Here is a 12,272-nt window from a genome sequence, read left to right as displayed (position 1 = left end):
TGTAACCCATTGTTCATTCAATAGCATATTATTTAGTCTCCACATGTTGGAGTGGCTTTTATTTGTCATTTTATTATTGATTTCTGATTTCTTCCATTATGATCTGATAGAACACAGGGTAGTATCTCTACTTTTTTATATTTCTAAGAGTTGCTTTGTGGCATAGTATATGGTCTGTTTTAGAGAAGGAACCATGTGCTGCTGAGAAGAAAGTATATGCTCTTGTTGAAGGATGAAATATTCTATATATGTCAGTTAAGTCTAAGTTATTGATTGTATTATTGAGTTCTATAGTTTCTTTGTTCAGCTTTTGTTTGGAAGATCTATCTAGTGGTGAAAAAGGTGTGTTAAAGTCAGTCACTCAGAATTATTATGTTGTGGTGTATTTGACTCTCGAACTTGAGAAGAGTTTGTTTGATGGACGTAGATATACTCTGTTGTTTGGGGCATATATATTTATAATTGTTAACTCTTGTTGATGTATGTTTCCCTTGAGCAGTATGTAGTATCCTCCTTTATCCTTTTTGATTGACTCTAGCTTGAAGTTTACTTTATTTGATATGAGGATGCGAACCCCTGTCTGCTTCCTCAGTCCATGTGAGTGGTATGATTATCTCCAACCCTTCACCTTCAGTCTTTGGATGACTTTTTCTATGAGATGAGTCTCTTGGAGGCAGCAGATTGTTGGGTCTTTTCTTTTTTTAATCCAGTCTGCTAGTATATGTCTTTTGATTGGTGAGTTTAGGCCATTAACATTCAGGGTTATCATTGAGACATGATTTGTATTCCCAGCCATTTTTGTTTATTTTTGGTATTTAACGAACTTGTTTTTTCCTCTGATTAGATTTTCCTTTAGTGTAATCCCTCCCTCTGCTGATTTTCATTTCCTCTTCTTGGAATATTTTGCTGAGGATGTTCTGTAGTGCAGGCTTTCTAGTTGTAAATTCTTTTGTTTATCATGGAAGGTTTTTATTTCATTGTCAAACCTAAAGCTTAGTTTTCCTGGATACCAGATTCTTGGTTGGAATCCATTTTCTTTCAGAGCTTGATATATGTTGTTCCACGATCTCCTGACTTTGAGGGTCTGGGTTGAAAATCTGCTGTTATATGAATTAGTCTCCCCTGATATGTAATCTGATTGCTCTCTCTTGTGGCTTTTAAGATTCTATTCTTATTCTGTATGCTAGGCATATAATGTGCCTTGATATAGATCTGTTGTAATTTTGTACATTTGGTGTCCTATAAGCCTCTTGTATTTGGTTTTCCAGTTCATTGTTCATGCTTGGGAAATTTTCTGATAATATCTCATTGAAAAGATTGTGCGTGTCTTCCTCTATCCCAATAACTCTTATATTTGGTCTTTTGATGCTGTCCTATAATTCTAGATATTCTTTTCATGGTTTCTTACTATCTTCACCATGTGGTCAACTTTATTTTCCAGATTGTATACTTTGTCTTCATTATCTGATGTTCTTTCTTCCAAGTGATCTAGTCTATTCATTTTGCTTCCTATTGAGTTTTTTATTTGATTTATTGTATCTCTCATTTCAAGGATTTATGGCTGGTTTGTTTTCAGAATCTCTGTCTCTCTCTTAAAGTAATATTTTGTTACCTGCATTTGCTCTCTTATCTCTTTGTTGGAGCGATCAATTTTTTCCTGTATTTGTTCATTTAGGCCATTCTTTAATTCACAGATCATTTTAACTATGAAACTTCTGAACTCCTTCTCTGACCTTTCATCAACTTCGCTGTCCATGGCTTCTATTATTATAGTGTCCTGGATTGTTTGAGGCACTTTCTTTCCTTGTTTTTTCATATTGTCTATGTGTCTTCCTTTCCTGCAATGTTGTTCTGAAATATTACAGTTTCTACTCTGTATTCTTGTAGTACCCATCCAGATTGTCTGTACCTCACCTTGATTTTGGGCTTCCAGACCCTGCTGGTGTCCCTCAGTCTGTACTACTGCATCTAAAGGTGGTGGCGGCAATACCTGAGATAACTCAAGATAATATAGTTAAGATGCCCCAAGATGGAAGCAATGTCTTTCAGAGATTGGGCTGAAAGGGTGGGCCTCACACTTCCTTTGGGATGCCTCCTCTGAGATGCAGCTGCTTCTAGGCTCTGTCTGCTGTCAAAAAGTTTGGGGCTATTACATAGGGAAGGCTATGGTAATGACTGCAGTGTCCCAAGATGGAAGTGGGTTAGGCTTAGGCTCCCAGGTTTGGTGTGTGTGGGGGGGCAAACTTGGATCTACCCTGGATGTGGGTCCTATGCAAGTCAATGTGGACAGATCTGGACTGTGTCTAGGCTCCTGCCATAGTCTACTGGTCAGAAGAGGTGATCATGTTCTGGAGGCTGGGCTCCAACATGTGCCTGCTATAGAAGGATGGCCCCTACTGTGAGCCTGGGTCCCCTGCAGGCTGTTAAGGGTGGATCTGAGCCGCTGGGCTTGACCTCCCTTGGTAGTCTGCTGTTTGAAAGGGGTGGTCCTGTGCCTGTGGCTAGCCTCCAGTAGTTGTCTGCCCCAGAGGTGGAGGGGTGAACCCAGGCTACTGTGAGCCTGGGTCCCATGCAGGCTGGTGTGGCAGTTCTGGGCTGGACCTGAGCTCCAGTGGTATCTGCTGGTTGGAAGAGGCAGTCCTGTACTGGAGGCTGGGCTCAGGTCGGTGTCTGCCCCACCGGTGGAGGGGTTTGTCATGGGCGTACTGTGAGCCTGGGTCCTGCACAGGCCAGTGAGGGTGGATCTGGGTCGCTAGGCTTGACCTCCCCAAGTTATTCATTCTTATAACACTACTACTGCCAGATACATACACAGGCAATAATTGAAATATTATGACAACCGTTCAAGTTATGTATTATTGTTCCCATTTTATAGATCTTGAAAATAACAACTTGCCCAGTTTATCATAGAACTGATAAACTCAGATCTCAGTGACTCAAAAGAGGTGTGCCTACTGTATTTTGCCACTATCATTTATTCCTTCATTTACTAAATATTTATTTAGTACTAAATATAACAGACTTTCTGGAGCCAAACTATATGTTTATGAATCCTACCTCAGCTATTTCACCAGCTATTTTCTTAGACAAGTTAATAAACTCTCTTATTTTTGTTACTGCATCTATAAAATGGTACAATGTGCCTACTCAAGATAATAAAAGTAAACTGTTAGATTGGATTTCGATCACTGATAAAAAGAGGGGAAGGAGATAAAGGTCTACAAGTAAATCTCAAGGAGAACCACATTTAGAGAGTGAAAATAATATAAGGAAAGAATAGAGAGACTAATTAAACTGGAGAAGTATCCCAGATTTTAAAGGAGAAAGGAATTTCTGAGGCTAAATACCATTCTTATATTATATGAATGGGAACTTCACAGGCAACAAAATAGAACCCTAAACTCATATATGAGTGAATTTGATTCATTGAGAATAAGAGAAGGAGACAGTTTTCTGCCAGTATAGAAGTATATTTGGCTATTTTTCTGTAGCTTTTTCTTATCCCCAGTGTGTTCATCTCATTATGATTAAATAGTATGAAAGCTGCCATAATAAAATAATTGTTTTTAGTAAAAGTTGTCAACTTTATTAATTATTATAATCATACTATAAAATTGGGTCAATGTGACAAACTTAAAAGGTTTTTAAAATCTCGATTGTATATAGGGAACAGATAGTTTTCTTTCCTGTGATTCCCCATGTTTCCCTATTTTCAAGCAGGAGATATAAAATGTTTTTTGATTACAGTCCAAAATAAGAAATATGTTTTCCTTTGTGACCACATACATAATTAATAAGGATTTATAAATACACACATATATGTAGTAGTATAGAGGATACCTCCAAAAATATCTCTGTAATTGACATGAAAGTTTTATATAAGTTTCACAAAATGATACTTATCCTTATTTTGTATGATGTGCTCTAATACTTTTACACTAATATTAAAACCATTTTGATAGTGACCCACTCACTACATGGCTTTTTTTTTTTTTTTTTTTTTTTTTTTTGTGAGGGCCGGAGGAGTCCCTTACTGGTCACAACCAATGGTTTGAAAAAGTCCATTCTCTAGGTTAAGACAGAAGGCCTCTCACTTGCCTGATGGTAAAAATTACCTGGAAAAGTTAAAAATAGAAATTCCTCAAAGACTATAGTTCAATTTAGGATGAATTCTCTGAATCTGTGTTTTTAACATACAACAAAGATTATTCTCAATTTTATCTCTTCGGACTGAGAGTTGGCACCAGTATAGGGAAAGTCCCTGATTGTCGGCTGCATCCTTCACCCTGAGGTTTGCTCAGAGAACAATGCCACACATAGCTAAGTGCTGCAGTTTGTGAGAGGCATTGCCAATTTTGCTTTTGAGAACTGGGTAAAGAGTAGTAGCAATAATTATAACGTCCTCCTGCAGCAGCCCTGCTAGTTAGACACTTAATTGCTTATGTTAATATAGTCAATGAAACAGTTTTATTTTTGATTTTAGTTAATTCTTATAAAAACCATAATGACTTATTAAGTAATAAGCAAAAGTTTCTGACTTGAAAAAAAAGGCAACTTTAAATTTCATAAAATTGTAGGAAACATTAAATCATTTTAAATTAGGGATAGAATGTTATGATGCACAGACTAACTCTTAAGAAACAAAAATCTGTATACTTATATTATTTTATAAAGAAGACTTAAACATACTTTTTGGGGGGTAGGGGTACTGGGTGTTGAACTTAGGGACACTGGACCACTGAGCCACATCCCCGGCCCTGTTTTGTATTTTATTTAAAGACAAGGTCTCACTGAGTTGCTTAGTACCTGACTTTTGTCAAGGCTGGCTTTGAACTTGAGATCCTCCTGCCTCAGCCTCCTGAGCCTCTGGAATAACAGGCATGTGCCACTGTGCCCAGCTTAAATATACTATTTTATTTACTGGAAAATGTTTCTATCAGAATAGGGTCTCCCTGCTCCCATCCCAGTCCCCAACCCACCCAGACTAGAGACTACTTAAAATAGGAAAAACTTCTCAGCGACTAAAGACTACTTAAAATAGGAAAACAAGAAATTAAGTAGTAAAATCAGAACATACACACACACACACTCACATACACACATACACGTGTGTGTATGTATGTACATGCATATACTAGTCTTTGCCTTGTTGAAATTTTATCCAAAATTAAATATTATTTTAGGCTTGAGATCCATCATTATACCTGTCACAAGATGTCATTTATAATTGAGTATACATTTACACTTATTTCATTATAACTACCATGACTCTTATGTGGCATTTAAATATCTTGGGCTAAGTAATTGTGATCCATTTTGTACTGAGATTATCTTGTACAAATAGTGATTGTATTGCTAAATTTATATATGGCAATGTCTCCTTTCTTCCTTATTGTGTGGGTTTGATATTCTATATGAAGGAATTTTCTAGATTGCTGAAGCTCCAATATTTTTGTAATCTTGACTATTTTAGGAAAATCTTTTTTAAACATGTGTGACAGACTTTCCTGCTTTACAAAGAGTATATGAAACACAATCTCCTCTCCTTTTTCCATTTCCTTTGGTAGTTACTTATTTCTTCCCTTCCTTGGTATGAAGGCATTCCCCAAGATACTCTCTTCTCTTCCAGTTTAATATTTCCCTAAATGGGAAACCAACTAAAAAGTTTTCTGTGTGAATCATTATATGTTATGCAAATTGAGAAAGTTTTCTTTCTTTCTTTTTGGCCTTGATACCTGCTTTCCATTCCTTGTTTCACTGACAGAACCTATATGTAGCTCAGTTCGTCCTTCCTTCCTTCCTTCCTTCCTTCCTTCCTTCCTTCCTTCCTTCCTTCCTTCCTTCCTTCCTTCCTTCCTTCCTTCCTTCCTTTCTGTTGTAGATGGGCACAATATCTTTATTTATTTTTTTCATGTGGTGCTGAGGCTTGAACCCAGGGCCTCACAATGTGCTAGGCAAGCGCTCTCTCATTGAGCCCCTGTGTTTTTATTTTTAAAGTGCATCTCTTAATAGACACTATGTAGTTGGGCCTTCCTCTTTTGTCTATTCTGATAATCTCTGCCCTTTAATTGTTGTACTTAGTCTATTAACACAATAAAAGTACTATCAACAAGATTTTATTTAGTTTTATAGTTTTATTTGCTTTTTCTTTCTCCATTTTTTTTTTAAATTTCTCCCTCTCTTTTCCTCCTTTTCTTCCTTCTTTTGGTGACTGATTTTTTTTTAAAGAATTCTGTTTTTATTTATTGAAGTTTCACTTATACTTCTTTGTATGATTTTTCTATATTTAGTATTTCCTCTGTGGATCACCATATACACCCTTAACTCTTTACAATTTTTTTAGAGTTACTATTGTACTATGTCATGTAAAAATCATAGAAATACATTTATATTTATGTGCATTATAAACCCATTAAGGCATAGTGTAATTTTTGCTTTTAAAAATTATACATTATTGGTGGTGGTGGTGATGGTGGTGGTGGGTGGGTGTGTGTGTGTGTGTGTGTGTGTGTGTGTGTGTGTTTGATGATACTGGGAATGAGCCCAGGGGTCTCAAATTCTGAGCTATATTTCCAGTTCTTTTTATTTTTTGAGACAGGGTCTCACTAAATTGCCCAGGCAAGCCTCAAACTTGGTGATCCTCCTGCCACAGCCTCCCAAGTAGCTGAAATTATAGGCATAAACCCCAAGACTGGCAAAATTATATGTATTTTTAATATGAAAGGAAAAATGTTTATAATCTATATTTTACATTTACTTAATGCTCTGCATTCATTTTTAAAGATTTGAAGTTTCTTTCTAGTATCACTTTTCTTCAACTTGTTTTTATTGTTTCCAACAGATCCCCTTTATTTTCTCTTGCAGAAATATTTTTATTTCACTTTCAGTTTCAGAGGATATTTTTACAGGTTTGAGAGTTGTTTTTTCTTTCAACACCTTTAATATGTTGTTCCACTGTTTTTTGGAGCTTTCAGAGGAGAAGTCATCAGTCCTTAAAATTGTTTTGTTTATGATCTGTCAACTCCTTTCTGTCAGCTCCTTTTTCTCCCCTTGTTTTAAGATTTCACCTTTGTCTCTGCCGAGGTTTTTTTTTTTTTTTTTTTTTTTTTTTCTTTTTCCTGTTATGCTGGGGATTGAACCCAGGGCCTTGTGCATGTGAGGCAAGCACTCTGCCAATTGAGCTATATTCCCAGCCCTCCCCTTTCTCTTTGACTTTCAGTGGTTTTATTTATGATGTGCTTAGGCATAGTCCTCTTCAACATCATTCTGTTTGGTATTTACTGATTTTCTCAAATCTACAAATTCATGCTTTTTATTATTTTGGGAAGTCTGGGGCCCTTTTTTCCCTCCAAATAATTTTTCTGCCTCAAGTTTCTCTCTCCTTATGTGACTCTAGTTTTCAATATATTAGACCTTCTGCAATTACTTTACAAGTTTAATTATTTTTCAGTTGTTTTTTCTCCAGATTTCTTTTGATTCTATCTTTAGGTTCATTGACTTTTTTTTTCTATTATCTCATTTCTTCTGTTAAGCCTTCTCAGTGTACATTTGTGTTTCAGAGAGTACAATTTTATAGTTGAAAATTCCCATTTGGATCTTTCATGAAACATTTTTAATCAATGAAATTTTCTATTATTTTGCTTACTTACAGTGAGCATGTTTTTTTTTGTTTGTTTGTTTGTTTGTTTTTAACTCACTGAAGTTCTTGCCTGACAATCTAGAGTCTGGGTCATGTCAGGTTTGGCATCTGTTCATTGTCTTTTTTCCCCTTGAGAATTGATTTTTTTAAAAATCCTATCTTTTTATATATGTAGTAAATTTTGATTGATATATTCTGGAAATTGTGGATGTTATGTTGTATAGACTAAGAGGGTTTTTTAAAAAAATATTTCTTCTAAAAGAGTGTTGCTGATTTTTACTTTAGCAATAAACTTGATTGTAATCAAATTGTAAACTGTCATACCTGTTGCTGGCCAGGGCTCAAATCTCAGTTCACTTCTTTAAATCTTAGTTGCAAGCTACATTTGGTTCCCTCTGAACACATGGTTGATGAGTCAGCTAAAGACAAGTGCTAAGTTTGAACATAGAATCAGGCATTTTTCTCCTGGCTTTTTCCTTTTCAAGATTTCTCTGATTTCTGCAGCCCTGATTGACCTAGATTTCCTTCCCCTGTTCCTTTGGCTAAAAAAATAGTGTGGAGTCCCCACCCCCCATGTTTTAGCCACTCAGCCCTACTCCACCATGACTGTAGTCACTGTAAGAACAAAGCCACAAAATATGGAGAACTCACTCTGTACTGGTTGCTTGCCTCAATCCCATGCTTTTCTAAAACTACCTGCATTTTCTTTTCTCCAAAGCGTTCCAGGAGGTTTTTGATTTGTTTTGGGCATTTTCTCCAGTAGTTATTTGTAGAAGGATCTATAGTTAGACACTCCTTCATACCATAAATAGATTTCCTTCTTGAAATCTTTTCATCTTTTTATTTCTACCATACTCCAGGGTCTCTTCTCATCTCTGCTCAGGTGCATAATAGTAACCAGAAGCTCAAAAAAGTCTGATATAGCTAGATAATCTTGCTCACTTATGCCTTAATAATCTCCTTAGCTTGACTTTAGTTTTCCTATCTATTTTGGATTCCTCATCTATAAGTTGGACATTTTAATAATTTTTGATACAGGAATAATTTAGTTATAAGTTAAATTATTTTACATGAAGCATATATATACTCAATAAATGTTTTACCCTAAGTAATCCTTTAAGTGCTCCTCTTCCTCTGCATGACCTTAAAGTGGAATTTGACCTTAATCTCTGCAGCATCTCATTGACTTGTTTGGGTCCCTCTCACATCTTAAAAACCAGTGACTACCAAATCCAATCAAAATGTATCAAAAAGTACAGATTTAAATATCTCAGTACCTACCTGACAGCTCATGTAGATTTCCCATAGACACTTCAAATTTATGTTCCAAACTGAACTCTTCATCTTTTTCTCTCTCTGCTGCTTCTGCATTTACACATTCAGTTAATAATATTGCTGAACAGTTAAAGAAAAAATTGTATACTCTCTAATATTTTCACTCCTTGTCTTCCAGATCTATTTACCAAGTTCTGTTGTCTTCTCATCTCTATTCCTGCTACTACTCACTTATTGCAAGCATTCACTACTGTGGCCTCATAACTGTTCTGTCTGTAGTCTCATTTATCTATGATACTGCTTAAAGTGTTTTTTACTAAATTAAAATCTTTAGCCACATTTTTTCATTGAAAACTCATTATTGACCTCCTGATCCTTTTGTGATGAATCCCTAACTCCGGAGCAGCCTATTCAGAGAACCTCTGTTATTGCTTCTTTCTCCTGTAAGTAGGTTGACACTGATAGTCTCTGTGTACTAACTGCTTTGCAGTTTGCCTAAAGCGTCAGCTTTCTCTGGGTTTCTATGCCTTTTAATAGATGAGCTACCAGTATTATCCTTCTTTGAAATTCAGTTCAAAGAACATTTTTTATTTTTCATATCTTGTCAGCATAAGTTGAAGGTCCTTCTGTGATCCCATAGTACTAAGTGTTTATATCACTATAATTTTTTTTTTATATGTGGTTACTAGACTGTAGATCCTTGAGAGCAAACGGTATTTCACTCACTCCTGTAATTTTCACCAGGGATAAAAAGCTACAGATGCCACTTGGAACTTAATAAAGAAGAGTACTTTTTTAAAAACTTTTTTTCATTGATTTCAATCATATGTATATATGAGCCAGAGCCTTTATTTAACTTCAGTATATGCAATCATCATTAAAGCATGTAAAGTGTACTTCAATGTTCTATTTACTGAGTGTTTACTAGGTCCCAGTCAGTATTTCCTCACCAAAACCCCATAATTAACTTAGTACACAGAGACTAAGGCCTGGGGTCTTGCATTAATTAACCAGCAATTATGCCTCTCTGTGGAAGTTTTTCACCCTTCACCACATGTACATTTCAGGCAAGGTAATTCTTTGTTGTGATCTCTGTAGGATATTCAGCAATATCTCTGACCTCTCCCACTAGATGCTAATGGCACATTTCTCTCCGCTTCCTGGTTGTGACAACCAAAAATGTCTTCAAGCATATCCAAATGTTCCTTGGGGAAGCAAATTTGCCCACAGATGAGAATCACTGCTAAAGAACTCTCAGCAGAAACCAAATTGTGAAATGCCTAAGTGTTTTTCCCTGTGAGAATTACCAGTGTATTTATTATAGTCATTCTGGTTAAAAACATATGATGATGTTTCAGTTTTTAAAGAATTACTTTTGGTTTTACCTCTTTTGAGAAAAAAAAGTGTTCATTTTTTCTTTGCTTCATAAGTGGAACCATTTTTCCCTTCTTTCATGTGTTTCTTTCTCCAGGGGCTCATTTACCCACACAGCCTTTTGAAAAAAAAAAAATGAGAAGAGTGGAGGAGTTGAAATTTTTCAGTGCCATGTTCCACATATTTTAAGCTTTAAAAATTGTTACTGACAGGATTAGGAAGAGGAGCAGACTTCTGTTGAGTTAAACTATGTATAGTCTAAATTCGATAGGATATGAAAACTGTTAGTCAAAATGTTTCTCACATTTCAGTTTCTTTGTGTTAATTTCTTTGATTTCGCCTCTTCTTTCTTTTTTCTCTTTTCAGACAATTCATGCTCTTATGGGGAATGCAGTGCAGCCTTTACTGACTTCTGTGGGAGATGCAATAGAGGCCATAATCATCACCATGCATCAAGAAGATTTTTCTGGGTAAAACTGTTAATTAAAAATTTAACTAGATGCTACTGCCTTTGGTTTCATCCCCTCTTTCACTCCCTCCACCCCTTCCAGCTAGGCCTCATTCTTAGAATTTTATTAGCTCCCAACCTCCATTGTATTATTAACAGATTAAAATTTTTCTTCTTATTTTCATATCTCTCCTCCTGTTGAAAAATAGGATGGGTTTATCTGATTGACTTGGCACTTCAGGATTTTTGTGGTTTGTACCACCTTCCCTTTTCACTCTTGCCATTTTCCTTTCTTCTGACAAATACCCTCTACTTCAGCCTCTTTATTACCTCCTGGCCCAGCCATAATATTCCTTGTACAAAATGTCCTCCCTGTGCTACTGTGCTCATCTGAATCCTGCTTTAGCTTTGCGGGCAGGTTCTTGCCAGCCCATTCAAGATTGATTTCCCTTCCTCAGACTTTCTAGTTACATTTTATGTAAAATGACACTTACCAGATTTACAGTTTGAGTGGAGGAAGGAAGGCTAGAAGAGGAGGAACCTAGGTCCTTGAAGTGACGGATGATCCCCTTTCAGGAGGGAAGAACATACACACAAGGCATCACATAAAGATGACAATCTGCTGCTTCTCAGTTATGCATATGTTTAATTCTTGTACCATCAACTTCTGTATATAAGCTATCTTTACAAAGGTGCTTAGCTGGGTGAAGTGGTACATACTTGAAACCAGCTACTTTGGAGACTCAGTCAGGAGGATCATAAGTTCAAGGTCAGCTTCAGTAACTTAGACCACCTCAACATAAACACTAAAAAGGTCTAGGGACATGACCACTAGTAAGAGTGCCCCTAGATTCAATCCCCAGTACCACAAACATAACAAAAACAAGCAAAAAAGATACTTAAGCTTCTGTACAATTCATTACTATATTTTATCAGTGGAGAACCTCTAGCAATAGCCAAGCAAGTTTGTATTCTAGTAAATTTAAATCAAGCATCTAATCCACAATGAGACTTTATAATATGTATTTTACTTGTATTGACACATGGGTGTGAAATTCTTAATATTTTATTTGCTACTGCTCAAGGAAATAATTGCAACTGACTAAACCAGAACTCTTGAGAAAGTCCTTCAGAATAGAAGATTTAGCTTAAGAAGATTTGAGCCAGGCACAGTGGCACACACGTGTAATCCCAGCAGCTTGGGAGGCTAACACAGGAGGATTGTGAGTTCAAAGCCAGCCTTAGCAACTTAGCAAGGCACTTAGCAATTCAGCAAGAATTTTTTTATATTTTAATATATAAAATATTAAATTTTTTCATATTTAATATATAAAATATTTAAATAATATATAAAATATTAAAAAGGGCTGGGGATGTAGCTCAGTGGTTGAGTACCTCTGGGTTCAATCCTCAGTACCAAAAAAAAAAAAAAAGGAAGAAGAAGAAGAAGGTATGAAAGACCAATTAATTCTATGTCACCTAAATAGGAGAATCATGTCACCTTTAAGGTCACACATAACTTGAGAGTGAAGGGAT

General features: G+C 36.0%; 1 protein-coding gene across 1 annotated transcript in view; it reads left to right on the top strand.

Annotated features, from left to right (window-relative positions):
- Window positions 1-12,272, top strand: part of Cog5 (component of oligomeric golgi complex 5) — a 300,246-nt gene that overhangs the window by 258,625 nt on the left and 29,349 nt on the right. The window contains exon 17 of the mRNA XM_005319450.5: window positions 10,655-10,758. Coding sequence (XP_005319507.2) covers window positions 10,655-10,758 — 104 coding nt within the window. The remainder of the gene's footprint in view (window positions 1-10,654; window positions 10,759-12,272) is intronic.

This window comes from Ictidomys tridecemlineatus, chromosome 2 (assembly GCF_052094955.1).
Source record: "Ictidomys tridecemlineatus isolate mIctTri1 chromosome 2, mIctTri1.hap1, whole genome shotgun sequence".
NCBI lineage: Eukaryota > Metazoa > Chordata > Mammalia > Rodentia > Sciuridae > Ictidomys > Ictidomys tridecemlineatus.
This window is presented reverse-complemented; position numbering and strand designations above follow the sequence as displayed.